The following is a 20739-nucleotide window of genomic DNA, read 5'->3' as shown; positions in this document are numbered from 1 at the left end:
ACTCGCCTGCAGAGGGTTACACCTGGCACCAGGATTTAACTCACCGGTGCAGTGCGGCTGTAACGAGAGCTGGGCTGTTCCAAAGGCTGAAACACAAACACCTGCACAGCCCAGGGAAGGCGAGAAGGGAGCCACAAAGCCAGTCGGTGGCTCTCTGTGTTTCTTTAATCGCACCAAAATACGCATTTAGCTTCAGCCGTCAGGGCGCCTTATCCCCCCCTCTTCAAAGATCTCGCAGCAAGCCCCTCCCCGCCCCGGAGCAGTGGGGACGCGTTACAAACCACCGGCCTTAACACCCCCCGGCAGCAGCCCGGGCGCCCTAGGCGGGAGAGCTGGCTGGGGCAGCCCGCGGGGAGCGGCTGGCTGGTTTTTACGCCCCGGGCATGAGCTGACTGGTGCTCGTCGCCTGGCCGGCTGCAGCCCCTGGACTCCCTGTCTCCGGCCCCCTCCCCGAGCGCGGTGTGTCACCCGCGCCTGGAATCCCGCCCCGGCTCCTGCCCGCGCCTGGGGGGGGGCGATGAAGGGGAGGGCAGTGACTCCGCACCACGCCGCCACCTGCCCCTTTGGCAGCCGCTCCCTCTCCCCCCGCCAGGCTCCTCCCCGCCCGCGGCCGCCGCTCTTTCCCGGCGCGGCTGGCTCTGGGCAGGGCAAGGGGCGCAGTCCCGGCTCCAGGGGAGCAGCAGCAGCTGCGGGGCAAACTCCACAGCTAGCCCGGCCCGGCTGGAACAGGAGCGCGGCGGGCGCCCCTGGGCTCGGGAATCCCGCCCCACCGCGGGTTAGAGCAACCGGGGAGGCTTCCCCGCGGCGGCCGGCGGTGAGTGGGTTGCGGTGGCTCTGGGGGTGGGCGTGTGACGGGGGCTCATCGACCCCGCCCGCAGCCAGCGGCGACTCGTGTGTGTCCTTGGCAGGGATTTGGCAGCTCTCTTTGGAAACTCGCTTTCAACGTATTGGCTGGGTCGAAGGCAGCGCCTCGGGTGGCCCCGGCGGCATTGCCAATGCCGAGATCCCAGCCTTGGAATTGCATGCCGGCTCCGGTCGGTAGTGGCTGGAGCAGGTTCGTCCCTTGGCTGGGATAGTGGGGGTGGGAAATCAGCACAGAATGTAGTTAGTGGGTGGTTAGATATTGCCGAAAAATAACCCTGCCCATATGCAGGGTGTTGGGAAACCATTCAAGAGCCCTGGCTCCCCTGGGAGTTTATGTGGAACAGCAAATGTCGCCTTTCCAAAGGGATCTTTTGATGCCCCTTCTAGTCCCCCTTATATGACAGCTGGTGCTTCATAAATAACCCATCCTTCATGCTAGGCAGGTGTCTCAAAAAGCGGTGTAATTAGACAAGGATGGGATGGCTTTTGTTTCTAGGATCACAAAGGAAATGAGAGAGTTGTTACCTGCCTTGTCTTAGCTGGTTGAAATTTGGCAGCTTTAGGCTCATCTTGATGTTCTCGGGGAATACAGATCGTATGTGAACATAGAACTGGGTGCTAGGAACTCTTGAATTTTGCAACAGACTTGCTACCTGCTATTGGGCGATTCATGTAGTTGCTCCATGCCTCAGTTTCCCCATCGGTAAAATGGGGATAACGGATATTTCCCTTACAGGGGTGTGGTGAGGCTTTACTTAGCAAAACACTTTGAGGTCTTTGGATGGAAAGCATGATGTAGTGCAAAACAGTAACGGGCATCCTGATCACTGTATGTAATAGTAGTGTCATTAGTCGATATGGTGTCTTAAAGGAAAAAAAGACACTTCCTTATATTGTAATCATTTCAGAGGAACGTCTAATTTATGAAATTGTGCAAATAGTCTTTACGCATGTGAGTAGCTCATTGGTTTCAGTGGGGCTACTAACAAGTGTGACTCAAATGAGTAAGGATTGAAGCATTAGGCCCTAAATTGCTTAGCCACCCACCACTGTATGTCCTTGCCCACCACACACATCTCTTGGGTACCACAGTGGTTGGTGAGCACAATACACAACCCTGGATAAATACATTTTCCCATCCTCTGTCCCACAGTAGGTAAGAGGAATGGGAAAGCGTGAGTGAATACTGTGGATGGAATAATAGAGTACTTTGATATCCCTGGGGAAAAAAGGCCATGAGTGCTCTACAAACACTAAATTAAACCTCCTTATAACTCCTGAGTAAATATTATCTACCTTTCACAGTTGTGGGGGAGGGGAACTGAGGAACTGAGAGATTGAGCAATTTGTCCAAGGTCACGCTGAATGGCTGTCAGAGGTGAGAATAGCTCAGAATTCTTTACTAGTCCTGTAACCTTCTCATTCAATATAAAAATACGTTGATATTGCTATATTTGTACAAAAGACCCCATTTCTGGGGACACATTTCCTGCATTTTCAGCTAAATTTATATAAAGTAATTCTCCCCACCCCCAAACTATCTCATCTCTTCCCCCCACCCCCCACCTAGCCCAATTTAAAAATGGATTCCAGGGGTGAAATTTTTGCTCCCTTTGAAGTCAATAGCAGAACTTTCTTTGATCTCGGAAGGGCCTGGATTCACCCCTGGGTTTTTCAGCAGTAGACCAAAAAGAGACAAGTATATTCCAACTTAATTCTTTTAAATATCCAGTTTTTAATCTCTCTTATTCATTAAGTGCTAACAATGTCACTAGCTCTGTAGAAAGCATGAAATGACAGTCCTTCTTTTGCAAGCTTATATTCTAACAGACCTAGAGGAAATACCAGCACAATTGGGAAACTCAGAGGCGGGAACAACTCTGAATTTTGATTTCAGTGGTTTGTTACTTCAGATGAGCATCACAAAAGAAATGATGCTGTAGAGGTAGATGAATGAAGATAGGGAATTTGCTATAATCATTGCCGTTATACAAACGTGTATGGGACACTGTCATAGGAAAAACATAAATTCAAATTAGGTTGGGCTAAAACATAAAAGCCAAGAAATACAAATTAAGTAAAGTAAACACAGGCTGAGAAATGTAACATTTAATTTGACAATTTTGTCCTTCCTGTGTGTCAGTATAATTTTAAAAACTATTAATATAGATCAAATATAGCACAGTAGTGCTACCAGGAAAGCCCCCACCAACTTTAAATAGCAGGTTAGGGTGTTGGCCAAGGTAACTTTTTGGAGGAACCCACCATCTTTAAGGTCCCAATCCTTCAAGCTGATGTTCATGGATGAGCCCCTACTCCCATGTATGGTTCAAGTAAAGTCAATGGATGACACATAGATGCAGGGGTCTGTACATGCAGAGCAAGTTGCAGGATCAAGGTAATAAATTTGCCACCTGTGGTGGTGGCATAATTAATCATAAATAGAACAGAGCACATTTATTTGGATTTAGCCTGTTTTTCTGCTCCTAAAATATGCACTAGTAAATGACAATTACTGATTACCTATTTATTGAATGTATTCAAATATTCTTGATTTTTTTCACTGCCCCCCATGCTTCCCATTTCTGGATTCCTTGTTTGGAATAGTATTGCAAGGCCAATAGAGTTGCATGGTATTGTTTCTGTTCCCTACCAGAATGAGCACACAAGTACTTCTGGCATGAACACTGGCTGTTGTGTGTGATGGGTTGTTCTTTTGCTTAAATTGGACGTTTAACTGGACTTTGCTACTGCCATATGGCTCTCTAGTTCCTCCCTGTGGCACTTAGTTGGAGGGGGCAGAGTTCTGGTAATGTACATGTGCAATATAAATAGAACCATTTCCATTTTGCATGATGCAGAATAGTTCAGCAGTTTAACGACGTCCCAGAAAATACTCTGGTCTGGAACAATCAAGGAACACAGGAGGAGCATTTACATTTTATTGGCAAAAAGAACAGGAGTACTTGTGGGACCTTAGAGACTAACAAATTTATTTGAGCATAAGCTTTCGTGGGCTACAGCCCACTTCTTTGGATGCACAGAATGGAATATATATATATATATATATATATATACATACACACACACACACACACACATACAGAGAGCATGAAAGGTAGGAGTTGTCTTACCAAATCTGAGAGGCCAATTAAGTAAGAGAAAAAAACTTTTGAAGTGATAATCAAGATAGCCCAGCACAGACAGTTTGATAAGAAGTGTGAGAATACTTACATGGGGAGATAGATTCAATGGGAATGGCTGAGCCATTACAAACAGTCTCTATTTAAACCTAAATTGATTGTATCTAATTTGCATATCAATTTCAGCTCAGTTTCTCCTTGGAGTCTGTTTCTGAAGCTTTTCTGTTGCAAAATTGCCACCTGCAGGTCTGTCATTGAATGACCAGACCGGTTAAAGTGTTCTCCTACTGGTTTTTGAATGTTATGATTCCTGATGTCAGATTTGTGTCCATTAATTCTTTTGCGTAGAGACTGTCCGGTTTGGCCAATGTACATGGCAGAGGGACATTGCTGGCACATGATGGCATATATCACATTGGTAGATGTGCAGGTGAACGAGCCCCGGATGGTGTGGCTGATGTGATTAGGTCCTATGCTGGTTTCCCTTGAATAGATATGTGGACAGAGTTGGCATCGGGCTTTGTTGCAAGGATAGGTTCCTGGGTTAGTGTTTTTGTTCAGTGATGTGTAGTTGCTGGTGAGTATTTGCTTCAGGTTGGGAGGCTGTCTGTAGGCGAGGACTGGCCTGTCTCCAAAGTCTGTGAGAGTGAGGGATCATCTTTCAGGATAGGTTGTAGATCCTTGATGATGCGCTGGAGAGGTTTCAGTTGGGGGCTGAAGGTGACAGCTAGTGGTGTTCCCTTATTTTCTTTGTTGGGCCTATCTTGTAGGAGGTGACTTCTGGGTACTCGTCTGGCTCTGTCAATCTGTTTTGTCACTTCAGCGGGTGGGTATTGTAGTTTTAAGAATGCATGATAGAGATCTTATAGGTGCTTGTCTCTGTCTGAGGGATTGGAGCAAATGCGGTTGTATCTTAGAGCTTGGCTGTAGACAATGGATCGTGTGGTGTGTCCTGGATGGAAGCTGGAGGCATGTAGGTAAGTATAGCGGTCAGTAGGTTTCCGGCATAGGGTGGTATTTATGTGACCATTGCTTATTAGCACAGTAGTGTCCAGGAAATGGACCACTTATGTGGATTGATCTAGGCTGAGGTTGACGGTGGGATGGAAATTATTGAAATCATGGTGGAATTCCTCAAGGGCTTCTTTTCCATGGGTCCAGATGATGATGTCGTCATGAATGTAGTGCAAGTAGAGTAGGGGCGTTAGGGGACGAGCGCTAAGGAAGCATTGTTCTAAGTCAGCCATAAAAATGTTGGCATACTGTGGGGCCATGCGGGTTAGCTGTGACTTATCGGGGATAGTGTTCCTGAAAGCTTGTAGTCCATCTTTGTGTGGAATATTGGTGTAGAGGGCTTCTACATCCAGAAAACACCATCTGGGCCACTATGGATGTAGAAGCCCTCTACACCAATATCAAACTGTCTGTACTGGGCTATCTTGATTATCACTTCAAAAGTTTTTTTTCTCTTACTTAATTGGCCTCTCAGAGTTGGTAAGACAACTCTCACCTTTCGTGCTCTCTGTATGTGTATATATATCTCCTCAATATATGTTCCATTCTATGCATCCGAAGAAGTGGGCTGTAGCCCATGAAAGCTTATGCTCAAATAAATTTGTTAGTCTCTAAGGTGCCACAAGTACCCCTGTTCTTTTTGCGGATACCGACTAACACGGCTGCGACTCTGAAACCTGTCATTATTAATTTGACTAATGCAAAATGCTAATGCTTGTTAAGTAGGGACATTGGCCTTTCTCCATGTATCTTGCCCATGCAGTAAGGACTGAAGGATTGGGGGATGTGTGAAAAGACCACACAAAGTGAACCTGTAAAACAATTCCTTTTCCTGTTGTTTTCTCCTTTCCCACTCAGCTAAAATTCTTCGGTAATCTTGTTTACATATACACTGTTGAAAACTTGTAGGGGGTCACAACTGAATGATGACAGGTAGCAGTGTTAGTCTGTATCAGCAAAAACAACGAGGAGTCCTTGTGGCACCTTGGAGACTAACTAATTTATTTGGGCATAAGCTTTCGTGGGCTAGAACCTACTTCATCAGAAGCATGAAGTGAAAAATGATGGGGGTGCTTTACCAAGTGTGAGGTCAGTCTAACAAGATAAATCAATTAACAGCAGGATACCAAAGGAGGAAAAATAACTTTTGAAGTGGTAAGAGAGTGGCTCATTACATACAGTTGACAAGAAGGTGTGAGTAACAGTAGGGGGAAATTAGTATTGGGGAAATTAAGTTTAGGTTTTGTAATGACCCAACCACTCCCAGTCTTTGTTCAGGCCTAATCTGATGGTATCCAGTTTGTAAATTAATTCCAGTTCTGCAGCTTCACCTTGGAGTCTGTTTTTGAAGTTTTTTGTTGTTGAAGAATTGCCACTTTTAGGTCTGTTATTGAGTGACCAGAGAGATTGAAGCGTTCTCCTACTGGTTTGTGAATGTTATGATTCCTGATGTCAGATTTGTGTCCATTTATTCTTTTGCATAGAAACTGTCCGGTTTGGCCAATGTAAATGGCAGAGGGGCATTGCTGGCACATGATGGCATATATCACATTGGTAGATGTGCAGGTGAACGAGCCCCGGATGGTGTGGCTGATGTGGTTAGGTCCTATGCTGGTGTCCCTTGAATAGATATGTGGACAGAGTTGGCACCAGGGTTTGTAGCAGGGTTTGGTTCCTGGGCTGGTGTTTTTGTTGTGTGGTGTGTAGTTGCTGGTGAGTATTTGCTTCAGGTTGGGAGGCTGTCTGTAGGCGAGGACTGGCCTGTCTCCCAAATCTGTGAGAATGAGGGATCATCCTTCAGGATAGGTTGTAGATTCTTGATGATGTGCTGGAGAGGTTTTAGTTGGGGGTCATAGGTGATGGCTGGTGGCATTCTGTTTCTTTCTTTGTTGGGCCTGTCTTGTAGTAGGTGACTTCTTGGTACCCTTCTGGCTCTGTCAATCAGTTTCTTCACTTCACCAGGTGGGTATTGCAGTTTTAAGAATGCTTGATAGAGATTCTGTAGGTGTTTGTCTCTGACCGAGGGATCGGAGCAAATGCGGTTGTATCTTAGAGCTTGGCTGTAGACAATGGATCGTGTGATGTGGTCTGGATGAAAGCTGGAGGCATGTAGGCCAGTAGGTTTCTGGTCTAGGATGGTGTTTATGTGATCATCGCTTATTAGCACTGTAATGTCTAGGAAGTGGACCTCTTGGGTGGACTGGTCCAGGCTGAGGTTAATGGTGGGGTGGAAATAGTTGAAATCTTGGTGGAATTCCTCAAGGGCCTCCTTCCCATGGGTCCAGATGATGAAGATGTCCTCAGTGTAGCGCAAGTAGAGTAGGGATGTTAGGGGATGAGAGCTGAGTTTTTCTACCTGTAATGTTTTTTGTTGTGTATTTTGTTTTGCCATGACTATAAATCAGCACCATGATTTTGCATAGTTTACAGTTTAGTTTGTTTACTTGTTTTATTTTATACTTACTTCCTTGTCTTTTATCCTTCCTCATCAAAGTGTTTGCTCTTACGTAGCTAGACCTATAAATAACTGGTCTGATTTATTTACTGCTGATTCGTATCTCAGAAACTTGGCAAACAACTAATAAGTTTCAGGACACAAAATTGCTAAAACGTATAGTGAGTACAAAGGTGGAGGACATATACTGTCGTCATGAGGCTGTAGATATCTAGACTAAGGTGAGTGAGTTTGCTTAAATTAGGCTTCTGAAAGTACTAGCACAGTACTGGTTTCCATACATGTTGTGTTGCTATCAAAACTAATGCTGTCTTTCCTTTTAGGTTATATCTACGCTACCACTTATGTCGGTATAATTTATGTCGCCCAGTGGTGTGAAAAACCCACCTTCCTGAGCAACATAAGTCATACTGACCGAAGCACTGGTGTGGACAGCGCTATGTACTGGTGAGAGAGCTTCTCACACCAACATAGCTACCACCACTCGTGGGGGCTGGAGTATGTTGGCTTTGAGCAGCTACATTAGAGACCTTACAGCTGCACTGCTGTAAACTCTCTAATCTAGTGTAGCCGTAGCCAATTACAGAGTCTGAGGAAGGTAATGTAATTAATAATAGCACTTTTTGTTTCCAAAGCTCTGTACAACTATAAAGTAATTCAGAATGCTGTGTGTGGCGTGTAAGCATTATTGCCGTTTTTCAGCTGGGGAACCAGAGACAGAAAGAAATTAGAAGAACAGGAGGACTTGTGGCACCTTAGAGACTAACAAATTTATTAGAGCATAAGCTTTCGTGGACTACAGCCCACTTCTTCGGATGCATATAGAATGGAACATATATTGAGGAGATATATATACACACATACAGAGAGCATATTACTTACTGTTGAGCTATGAGGAAGTCATTGGCAGAGCTGAGATTAAAAATCAGGATTTCCTGACCCCCAATTCCTTCCTATAGAGACTATTTGCTTGTTTTAGTAGTAATAGAGTAAAGGCTCCTAACTAGTGGGACTTTTGGGGACATTATGTTGTGAGAGATCTTTCTTACAGTGTGCAATAAGCTCTCAAATACCACACAGTGATTTCAAATATTTAAAGTCATTGATCACTGTTAGTTTGCTCCTAAATTTATTAGCTTCTTTATATTTGAACAATGACAGGTCTTTTCTTTTACTTTTAGTTTAGCTACAGATCTATGTTTCAGTTGTGACTGATTAGAACAAACAAACAGGAATTTGATGTCCTCTTTCCTTAAATATTTGTCTCAATTTCAAATTGAGGAGACTGGGAGGAAATGACTGATTTTGTTTACTGTATTTTTTGAGGTGCAAAACTTATTGTAAAACTAAATTAAGCTATTGCTAGCTTTGACACTGAGTAGCTTCAGGCTTCCCATAGGGTGAAATCAGATGGCTAGAATCTTTTTGAGGAATTTCCCCCAATTTCTTAAGAGCATTATTGAGGCACCGCGTTTTATGTGTTAAACATTAGAACCATTAAAAATGCCATATCAGTAACTGTACTGTGAAAATGCAAATGCAACTGGACTTGATCTTCCCTTTCTCCGGGTCTGTGATTGGCTGGATATTGTCAGTGTCTATGCTGGGTGTTCAGGGCTAAAATTCCATCTTTGTTATTGCACAGTGTTTTGCCAGCTACCTGGGGCAGCAAGTTCTAGTGGTGACTGAAGGGATGCTGGGAAGGTTGATGGCTCAGATTTAACAATATAATAGGAATATGTCTAATGCCCAATTAGTCTTGGAAAATTTATCTACTGCTCTAAAATAAGCTTTGCAGCATCTGCTGCCTGGCAATCCTATGATAACAAGCACAATTGCACGTATGTGACATTCTTCTACTCTGGAGGAAGTGCCTGGGGGAGAAACTTTGGGAGAAGGAGGTCAGAGAGGTGCCAGTGAAAATATTTAAAAAAAAAAAAAAAAGCTTTCAAAATTCTTTCGGGTGACTTCTACTATGTTGACTATTCAAACACTTTTAGTATTTTGATCCACAGTTTTGTTTCTGACGGTTGTGAGGTCATCTGAGTAAAAAGTTCTGAATTGTGTGTCATGATCAACTCTCTGCACAGCCAAGGAACTACCCAATAACAACCTAAACTTTCATAGAGACTATTTTAATAGTCTCTATTAAGGGATCTAGCTGTTTCTAATAGCAAGGAACAGTTATGAGACCATTCCCCCCCCCCTTTTTAATAAGCTATCTCCTGTATATGCACTGAAAATAAACAAACTCTTTACTTTTGCATAACACTTTTGGAAAGTTTCCGGTTCAGTCATAGCAATTTTTATTTACACAAACATTTCTGATTCATGCTTTGAAATACCCTCTTACTGGTTTTATTTACAATATGCACTGGCAGGCCTGCAAGCTGACAAAACATCTTTCAAACTGAACAAAAACAGATTTTGGATTGATCATATAGTCACAATATCATAATTAATTTGATCTATAGCTTTAATGGAAATTTTAATAGGTAGAAAACTATAAATGTGCCCATTATGCAGGTAAAACTCTTTTTGGACAACCCAAGCTAAGGAATGTCCAGTGTTTTACCTTGGATGGCTGGTCTTGAAGATAAATCTAGAGTGCTTCAGGAAGTGTTGCTGGTGGTCTCCCAAAAGGTTTCACTCTTCCCTGTAAACCATCAGCTAATGATACAGCATTTTGAGGTCATCAGCTATTCCAGGGCACTGTTCCTGAGCGTGGGTGTAGGGCAGAGGAAAAGAGTTCTAAGAGGGCATCTGGTTGGTGACCACTCCATCTTCCATAAAGTCAGTGGAAGTTTTTCTGTTAACTTCGATGATTATTGGATCAGGCCCCAGGTGCACAACCTTTCTTCAGAAGGAGTCAAAGGATAACTTAAACACCCACAATTCCTTCAGACAGAGAACTGCAGTATGATGAGCAGCCCCAGTGAGTTACATGGAGGTTGTATTGGCATTTTGATCCAAAGCCATTGGGCGGTGTGTGGCGGGGGGAACTCCCACCCATCTTATGAATAAGGATATGATGGAAAGTTATTTCCCAAGTGAATACTGAGGCATTTATCACCGTTATCAACATGCAGAGATACAAAAGTTAAACTTTATTAAAATTCAGTTATCCTAACATCTTTTCATCTGAAAGTATTTGTGCCGCTTCTTTCATGTTGTTAGAAGAAAATTGTTCTTTGAAAGTTGACACTATACTCTGGAAAAAAACATGAGTTGGTTTTTACATAGGATGGAAATCAAGTACAGCTTTAATTACTAGGAGACTAATAGTCTCTCCGTAATAGTAGCTAGCATGTTAAGAACATGAGAATGGCCATACTAGGTCAGACCAAAGGTCCATCCAGCCCAGCATCCTGTCTGCTGACAGTGGTCACTGCCAGGTCCCCCAGAGGAAGTGAATCTAACAGGTAATGATCAAGTGATCTCTCTCCTGCCATCCATCTCCAGCCTTTGACAAACAGAGGCTAGGGACACCATTCCTTACCTATCCTGGCTAATAGCCATTAATGGACTTCACCTCCATGAATTTATCTAGTTCTCTTTTAAACGCTGTTATCGTGCTAGCCTTCACAACCTCCTCAGGCAAGGAGTTCCACAGATTGACTGTGTGCTGTGTGAAGAAGAACTTCTTTTTATTTGTTTTAAACCTGCTGCCCATTAATTTCATTTGGTGGTCCCTAGTTCTTCTATTATGGGAACAAGTAAATAACTTCTCCTTATTCACTTTTTCCACAGCACTCATGATTTTATATACCTCTATCATATCCCCCCTAGTCTCCTCTTTTCCAAGCTGAAGAGTCCTAGCCTCTTTAATCTCTCCTCATATGGGACCCATTCCAAATCCCTAATCATTTTAGTTGCCCTTCTCTGACCCTGTTCTAGTGCCAGTATATCTTTTTTGAGATGAGACCACATCTGTATGCAGTATTCAAGATGTGGGTGTACCATGGATTTATATAAGGGCAATAAAATATTCTCTGTCTTAGGCTAGGTCCACACTACCCACCTGATTCGGCGGGTAGAGGTCGATCTTCTGGGATCGATTTATCGCGTCTCATCTGGACAAGAGAAATTGATCCCAGAAGCGCTCCCCCATCGACTGCGGAACTCCTGCTCGCCGAGAGGAGGAAGCGCTGTCGACGGGGGAGCTTGCCTGCGCCGCGTGGACCCGCAGTAAGTAAACTTAATTCCATCTAGGAAACGTCGACTTCAGCTACGCTATTCTCGTAGCTGAAGTTGCGTTTCCTAGATCGATCCCCCGCCCCAGTGTGGACCAAGCCTTATTCTCTATCCCTTTTTTAATGATTCCTAACATCCTGTTCGCTTTTTTGACTGCTGCTGCACACTGCGTGGACGTCTTCAGAGAACTATCCATGATGACTCCAAGATCTTTCCTGATTAGTTGTAGCTAAATTAGCCCCCATAATATTGTATGTATATTTGGGGTTATTTTTTCCAATGTGCATTACTTTACATTTATCCACATTAAATTTCATTTGCTATTTTGTTGCCCAATCACTTAGTTTTGTGAGATCTTTTTGAAGTTCTTCACAGTCTGCTTTTGTCTTAACTATCTTGAGCAGTTTAGTATCGTCTGCAAACTTTGCCACCTCACTGTTTACCCTTTCTCCAGATCATTTATGAATAAGTTGAATAGGATTGGTCCTAGGACTGACCCTTGGGGAACACCACTAGTTACCCCTCTCCATTCTGAAAATTTACCATTTATTCCTGCCCTTTGTTCCCTTTTAACCAGTTCTCAATCCATGAAAGGATCTTCCCTCTTACTACCCTTAGGACATTTTTAAATCTAGTACAGTTTTACATGAGGTGGGGTAGTATTTTAAATAGACCTTATTAATTAGTTTACCATCTGGCCTACTTTAAAACTTAGCAAAATATGATGTGATTTTTAATACGTTTGTATAAATATTGATTAATAAATAGACACTGTATCACTAGGGCCTATATTTAGTGATTTGTTAACACAGAACAATTATCAGCCAGCAAAGGGAGGGCAAGCTAACGCAAACTGCATTGGTAATTCTGGTGCAAAAGCCAGTGACTGATGAGGCACTATAACTTCATCTCTTTCTGCAAACACAGGAGGAAATAGTTGGTGAAATAACAAAGGATAAAGTGGGTATGAGAAACTTACTTTAAAAATTCCTAGCAGTATCTTACACTATGGAGAGTAAAAATGCCTAGTGTTTTTTGTAGTGGAAGCATTTGGCCTGGTCTACCTTACAAATTGGGGTTGGCATAGTTACAGCACTTATGGTGTTAAAAAATCCACACCCCTGAGCACTATCCTGCCCTAATTCTTGCTGTAGGAGCAGCTAAGCTGACAGAAGAATGCTTCTGTTGGCCTAGCTACCGTCACTTAGGGAGGTGGAGTTCCTACAGTGATGGAAAAACATCTTCCGTTGCTGTAGTCTTATGTTTATTCTACCAGGTCACAATGGCATAGCTACCTGGCCGTAGCTATACTGCTGTAGTGCAAACATGGCCTAATCCTGGTCTATACTGAAAATTTAGGTCAACCTAGCTATGTTGCTCTGGGGCTTGAAAAATTCACACCCTCAAGAGATGTAGTTAGGCCAAACTAAGCCCCAGTTTAAATGCCATTGGGTTGATGGAAGAATCCTTCTATCGATCTAGCTTAGCTACCACTTCTCAGGGGGGTGGATTAACTACAGCAATGGAAACCCCCCTTCTGGTGCTAGAGCAATTGTTTACACTATGGTGTTACAGCAGCACAGCTGCAGCTTCATAGCTGTGCCACTGAGGCATCTGTAGTGTAGACATAGCCTAAGTCTTTTATTTAAGAAGCTGACCAAGCAGCAGGTATTTCTAAGGTTGCGTTGATTACCATTCTGTTTTCATATCACCTTTTCCAGAGAATAGAATAACCCCTTCTGCGAAGTGTTACTCAACCAGTGAGGTGGGGCAGAACTGCATGCCACCATTATATGCTGTGAACATCTGAGTAAGAATGGATGAGACGTAAAACAGAGGTACTGACGACTTGTGTTCACTTGATTCATTGCCTTTCCTGTAAGTAAGAGTAAATGGTTTTAACCCCAGTGTCCTGCCCAAATAAGACTAATAGCATTCTGCTGACCTAAATTTCTCCTGTAGCTTTGACCAGTTCTGTTCCCGCCCCCACCCCCCTGGCTTTCCTATTCTAAATTGCTGTGGAGTGTTGGTATGTTCTAACTGTTTATGCCATTGGTGCAATCCGCTGAAGAGATGGCTGCAATTTAGTCCTTGTCATAACTATAAAGGGAAGGGTGTAACAGCTGTCCTGTGTACAGTACTATAAAATCCCTCCTGGCCAGAGACTCCAAAATCCTTTTCCCTGTAAAGGGTTAAGAAGCTCAGGTACCTGGCTGGCATCTGACCCAAAGGATCAATAAGGGGACAAGATACTTTCAAATCTGGGGGGGGGGGGGAGGGGGAAGGCTTTTGTTTGTGCTCTTTGTTTGGGAGTTCGTTCGCTCTTGGGACTGAGAGGGACCAGACATCAATCCAGGTTCTCCCCATCTTTCTAAACAAGTCTCTCCTATTTCAGACTTTTAAGTAAATAGCCAGGCAAGGCGTCTTAGTTTTACTTTGTTTTCTCAACTTGTAAATGTACCTTTTACTAGAGTGTTTATCTTTGTTTGCTGTACTTTGAACCTAAGACTAGAGGGGAGTCCTCTGAGCTCTTTAAGTTTGATTACCCTGTAAAGTTATTTTCCATACTGATTTTACAGAGATAATTTTTACCTTTTTCTTTAATTAAAAGCCTTCTTTTTAAGAACCTAATTAATTTTTCCTTGTTTTAGATCCAAGGGGTTTGGATATGTATTCACCAGGGAATTGGTGAAGGTCTCTCAAGGCTTCCCAGGAAAGGGAATTAGCTTGAGATGGTGGCAGCGAACCAAAGCTAAGCTGGTAGTTAAGCTTAAAAGTCTTCATGCAGGCCCCCACATTTTGTACCCTAAAGTTCAAAGTGGGGATACAGCCTTAGCAGTCCTATTCTTCTCATTACCAATCTTCCTATGCCACGGTCCCCTATGCCAGGGCTCTGTGCAATCCCATCCTTCCTTCCCCTCCCCGCTCGTGGGCTCCAGCCTGAGCCTGGACATCTACACTGCAATTTTATAGCCCTGTGAGTCTAACACAGGCCTGCTGCGGGTGTTTGACTGCAGTGTACCCTGAGGCAAAAAATTGCCCCTTTCTCAGAGGCGAGACAAGGCCTGGCAGTATCCGTACTCTTGTTTTGAGAGTGAGCACGGCACTCAGTTCACTTTCTTGGGCTGTGGGGCACTTATGCAGCTGGCTGTTACTTGCTGCTGTGCAATAGTTAAGGCTGCATCAGTGTGTTAAGTTTTATAGAAGCATGTTTGTTTGCATTTTGCTTGAATGTAAAGATGAACTTTGAGCTGAAACTTGCACAGGAACATTCCTTTCTGCCTCTCCTTCAGTGATCTCAACAGGAGTTCATTTTTAATGTTTGGCCCCTTAATGGAGAGCAAACTTGTTTTCTTTTCTGGGTGTGCGTGGTGGTCTAACTGAACTTGAAATTGAAAATTTCCATGCATTTTATTCTTAGTCCATAATGTAGCCTAGAACCAGTGTTAATTTTATAGTGTAGCGGAGGAGGATGGCTCTTTTAGTTTTGTCTCTTGTTGGTTAACAGTCACTGCCTACCCTCCGCAACAATATTATTACATATTTGAGAGCTAGAGCCTAACAGGAAAACTAAGGTATTAAATCTGTAGTGCTGATAGGTTTACTTCATGCTGTTATATTTAGTTATGTTAGAGGGTTGAGAAACTAATTCTCTTTAATTTATACAATACATTTCTAGACAGAAGTGGATGAGTTAAGAGTGAAATGACAGTCATAACTAAGAACATCACTGTGCTTGTTGGTTTGCAGCTTAACTAGAGATAGTTGAAAAATGGTATTTCTGTCCTGCAGGAAATTCAGAGACTTTGAAATTCCCAAAGTGGGACAAAAAGTTAATCTCTGATTTTGTTTTTGTTTTTTTGTTTTTCAACAAATGGAATATTCTGAAAAATTTAGTTTTAACCTTTATTTTGACAAGATCAAAACATTCTTATATAATATATACATATTTCAATAATTTCCCATTACGAATTTTGAAATCCTATGTTCCTGCAGAATGTTTTGATTCTGTTTGGAAATGGCATTTTCCAACTGAAAACTGCTGTCACAACTTTTTTCAGCCAGCTCTAATTGTAACACTATGAACGCATGTGTTTTTGTTGTATATTTACAGGTTATCCCAAGTTTTTCAAACACTTGAGCGGTCTCGGTACTGTTGACAAAGCTAAGATGGCTGTAAACTCAGTAAGTAGTTAAATATTCAATTTTATTTTCTGTGGGTAGCAGCCTACTGAGTAATGAATTAATAATCAGGTTCATTAAAAGTGGACATAGGTATACATGGCTTTATTTTTTTTAAAAAGTTTCTTGACTTTAGTTTCCTAATCTATAAAATGGGGAAAATACCTGCCTGCATCACAGGGTATTGTGGGGATGAATGAACTAATGCTTCAAGTCTCTGATATCACAGTGATAGATGTAGTTTATGAATCTAGCACTCTGCCATTCTCGGAGGGTACTATGAGAATACAAACCTACCTATCATACAATTACAGTAGAACTTTGTTAATTTACATTAATCATTGGGTGACCAGTTATTGGTTATTGTCCTATGGCTAGAAGGAGAAAAAATACACAACATAAAGTATTCTGCATGACAAGAGATACCTTGCTGATTATAATGAGTAGTTTTCATTATAATTCAGAATGTAATGGTATTTGTTCTATAGTGTATTTGGTAAAAGTAATGAAGTCTTAGCAGAGTGCTGTAGTGAGATCTGATAATTAGCACTGAAGCGATGCTGTCAACTGGAAAATCAAATTTATCACTGAAAAATTTGCACCTAACATAGTAACTACACCCTAAATTTTTACAGCTGAAATATGTTATCAGAAAAAAATACGCAATTTTTCCAGTTTTGTTTTTTATTTTCACTGTTAGTTTCTCTTTTATTGAAAAAAAAATGTGCAGAAGAGACTCTTAAGGAAGCAAAAAAATTTCTCTTTATAAAGAAATTTGAAATCTAAATTTAAAACATATTTAGAGGGTGATGTGATCTATTGGAAACTAGTTGTATTTTCTTTTTAAATTAATCCCTCAGTTGAATGTCTCTAAGCCTCTCACTCCACTTCTCAGGAGACTTTGTATATCTATTTTTTGTGCGTGTGTGTGAGTGTAATGAATTTATGAATGAGTGCAATGAGAATTAGTGGGCTTTTACTGTATTTACACGTGACACTTAATGTTTTTTTAGAAATGATTATATTGTTCTAACTTTGCAATATGAATGTTTTTTCCCCCCTTCACCTCAATTTTGCTATTTAGGAGCTACCACCATACTATGAAAATCATGGTTATCAGCCAGAAAACGTCTATATTTCCAGACAGCCTGAGGATGCTAATGTGTATCCACAGTACCCTCCTCCATATTATCCTCCGTCAGTGCCACATTATGTCCCAAGAGTTCCTGTTCATCAGTCAGCTCCCCCAGTAGTACAGCCAAAGCCTCCATCAGCGAAAATGTGCACATCAGGTAAGATTTGTCTGGTTTTCTTTTTATGTAGATTGATTGCAATCTGGCATGTGTTTAACAGATGAAACTTGTTTCCTTTCAAGCTCTTATGTTGAGGGACTATCCCAGGAGTACCTCTTTGTCCCTGAGAGTGCTAGGTAACCAAACAAGTCAATTACACTATTATACTTTTTTGTAAAAGGTGTGAGGAGTTGAGTGGTTCTTTGAAGTGATGATGAGATGGGGAGACTCTGTAACATCTGAATTGCAGATTCACACCTGCTTAGTATAATAGATGGACAGTTTTCAATCAAGGCAGAGGTTCCCAAAGTGGGCGATACCGCCCCCTGGGGGGCGCTGGAACGATCCAGGGGGGCAGTAGTAGCCTCGGGTGCAATTGGGGGGCGTTGAATAAAAATAAGGGGGCGGTGGAAGCATAAAGAAACAAGAGAATATAAGAAAATTTTGAAAAACCGTTCGTACATGTTTCATCTGTTGTGTAACATAGAGTTAAAGTTGTACTGATTACTTTATTTTCCAAATAAATTCACAAATTATAACCGATCAGGTGTCAAGTCCGCCAACAGCTCTTAACAAGCAAGTGTTGGCAGGCGAGCGTGTCGCGCATTGTCGGGAAGTCCAGCATGCATCGGCAGGAATATGTGCGTGTAATGACTTGTTTACAATAGGATACTATAAATAGGCGACATGTATGAAATCTAATTTAGATTGTTTCTGAGTTGTGTAAAAAGCAGTTAACAATAGTGCAATAAGTATTTAAAATTTTTTATTCATATTCAATACCTTCGATCTTTACGGATTACGGATCACATACAAAGCAAATTGTATTATTGTTGTTTCAATAAAACAGCAATTTACACGTGAGTATTTTTATACATTTTCTTACATATCTACCGTACGTTTCTGTGTCTCTAGTGCTTACTAATAATAAAATTGTAGCAGGCTTGTGTTGGTACAGTACTATTTGAAGTGTACAGTCAATATATTTGTCATATTTTTTATTACAATATTAACAAAAACGGGAATGAAATCATAAAAAAACTGTTAGATATAAATAAATGTTAATAGTTATCGAATCATCTGTGTTAATTGGTAAATAAGGCGTGTGTTAATAAGGAACAATTATTTAAATAAGGGCAAACTAAATTAAAACTATTAACTGATTTTTAATTGCATATTATTTTTTAAATTAATTATTTCTTGATAAAGTTAGTTTGATATTTGACAATTTAATATCAAATACATATATCTAATGCTAAGCAAAGAACAAAACCCAGTTTATTAGTTTCATTAGTATTTTAGTTTGGTTGTCTTTTGCCGTCTTATGCAAAAACCACTGTATACCTGATGTTGTGGGCGATATTCTAATAACACATCTTTCTTTACTATATTGTAGGACGTAGGTAGAAATATAGATACATAAAAGAATGCAAATTTGTCACTGCATCTTTCTGTTTGTTCGCTTAAAGAAGGTAGATTTCCAGGGGGGCGCTGAGTAATTTTTTTTCTGAAAAGGGGGCGGTAGGCCAAATAAGTTTGGGAACCTCTGATCTAAGGGCATGTCTTCACTAGTAATGTTAAAACGCTGGCTTTAACACCACGGCATAGCACTGGGAGAGAGCTCTCCCAGTGCTATAAAAACCCCACCTCCACGAGGGGAATAGCTCCCAGCGCTGGGAGCGCGGTTCCCAGTGCTGGGGCACTGTCTACACTGGCGCTTTACAGCACTGAAACTTGCAGTGCTCAGGGGTGTGTTTTTTCACACCCCTGAGCGAGAAAGTTGCAGCGCTGTAAAGTGCCAGTGTAGACAAGCCCTAGGTTTACTTGCAGGGAGATAGGGATGGAGGCTAGCCTAGTAAAATAATTTGTTTGCAAACCTAACTCTTCGTTTTCTCCCTTTTTAATTACAGAAGTTAAGAAAGCTCTATGCATCATTTTATCTGTTGCCATAATACTATCGGGTGCCATAATTGCAGCTATCCTTATCTGGTATTTTGGTAAGAATGCATTGTTTGTGTTGATAGAAATCTTTTATTCAAAGCTAAAATGTCTTGAGATTTTCCATTTCCCAACATAAGTGTGTCATCTTCCAGAAGGGTAAGTTAGAACAGGAAATTCTTGTCATCTATCTCTTTTATGAATGCAACTTATTTTAATATCTAAAAGCTTAATTATTTGTCATAACCAGTGTCACTGTTGCTGTTGTCCTTTCCTTTAACTTCAAATATATTTACATTTGATAAGTGTCCTTGACTCAGCAGCACCCTCTTATTCATCTGAATTCTCTGAGATCCCACAAACTGTTTAGCAACAGTTGGTCTAGGACAAGCTTTTGTACAACTATTTTAGTAATGTGATATCAAAGTATAACTGTGCCTCAGTGGGTCACAACTTAGGATGCCAAATTCAGGACGAACTGCTGAGAAATAGGGCAGATATACCCCAAGACTGGTGGCTAATCCCCCGTAGGATTTACCAATCCAACAACAAAAGTAAACTTCTGTTTCACCACACCGGCTCACAGGAAGCCATAAAAGCAGTTTCCTTGGGCTTTCCAGTTCTTATGTCACCACCAAAAACGCTGGATTTAAAAGAGAGTGGTTCTTTACAACCAGTCTCATCAAATAAAGGGTTCTTCTGATCCCAAAGGACCAGCCACACACCCAGGTCAATATACAACTTAGATCTTACCCAAAAATCATGCTGATGCCAATCCTTTAGTATTTAAAATCTAAAGGTTTATTCATAGAAAGAAAGAAAGGTGAGAGTTAAAATTGGTTAGAGGGATCAAATACATACAGTAATTGCAAAGTTCTTACTTCAGGCTTGTAGCAGTGATGGAATAAACTTCTGTCTTGATAAGTCTTTGGTTGCTTCCAAATCATTAGAAAGTCCTCAGTCCCTTGGTTAGAATGCTCCCATCAGTATAAATTCATAGTCCAGAGACTTGAGCAAGAAAGAGGCTGGAGCAGGATAGAAGCAAAATGGGCCTTTTATAGCTTCTCCCATGTGGAGGGAATCCCATTGTTCTTACTGTGGAAAATTAGAGCAACAAGATGGAGTTTGGAGTCACACGGGCAAGTCCCATGTCCATGCATTTTGCCTAGTCGCATCAGGAAATTCCATTAAGTGTAGATAGGCATCTCCCATGGTCCATTGTCAGTGGAACGTTCTTCTGATGGGCCACTCAATTTGAATAGTCCCTCCAAGACGTGCTGGCTAGCTACCTTGTGGGCATTACCCCAGGAGCAAACATTTCAAATCCAGGTATAGAGCCAATACTCATAACTTTAAATACAAAAATGATACATGTATACAAATAGCAGAATTATAGTCAGTGAGTCATAACCTTTCCACAGACACCTCACATGACAACTTTATACAAGATTTGTTGCAAATATATAACAGTGGTTACAACAATGATCTATATGGTCATATTTTAATCAGATAATGTCACACTAGGATTAAGAGTGCAGTTTGCCCCAGAGCAAAGGGCTTTTATAAGGTCTAAATGACACTGGGCATAGAAGTTTTAAGTTATACAGTTTCCCCCTAACTGCAACCCTGAAGGGAAAGGGAAGAAAGGAAGGATCGG

General features: G+C 41.6%; 1 protein-coding gene across 5 annotated transcripts in view; it reads left to right on the top strand.

Annotated features, from left to right (window-relative positions):
• Nucleotides 1-674: 674 nt before the first annotated feature.
• TMPRSS2 (transmembrane serine protease 2) overlaps nucleotides 675-20739 on the top strand; it is a 38338-nt gene continuing 18273 nt past the window's right edge. The window contains exons 1-5 of one of the 5 annotated variants that reach the window (XM_065577629.1): nucleotides 675-814; nucleotides 13392-13548; nucleotides 15785-15855; nucleotides 16937-17144; nucleotides 19055-19141. In XM_065577629.1, coding sequence (XP_065433701.1) covers nucleotides 13491-13548; nucleotides 15785-15855; nucleotides 16937-17144; nucleotides 19055-19141 — 424 coding nt within the window. In that variant the 5' untranslated portion in view covers nucleotides 675-814; nucleotides 13392-13490. Of the gene's footprint in view, nucleotides 815-917; nucleotides 1055-13391; nucleotides 13549-15784; nucleotides 15856-16936; nucleotides 17145-19054; nucleotides 19142-20739 lie in introns of those variants that run through there. The other 4 variants (XM_065577636.1, XM_024100543.3, XM_065577647.1 and 1 more) reach the window with 4 other exon arrangements.

The sequence above is a fragment of the Chrysemys picta genome, chromosome 1 (assembly GCF_011386835.1).
Source record: "Chrysemys picta bellii isolate R12L10 chromosome 1, ASM1138683v2, whole genome shotgun sequence".
Classification (NCBI taxonomy): Eukaryota; Metazoa; Chordata; order Testudines; family Emydidae; genus Chrysemys; species Chrysemys picta.
Note: the sequence above shows the minus strand (reverse complement) of the source record. Positions and strands in the feature narration are given on the sequence as shown.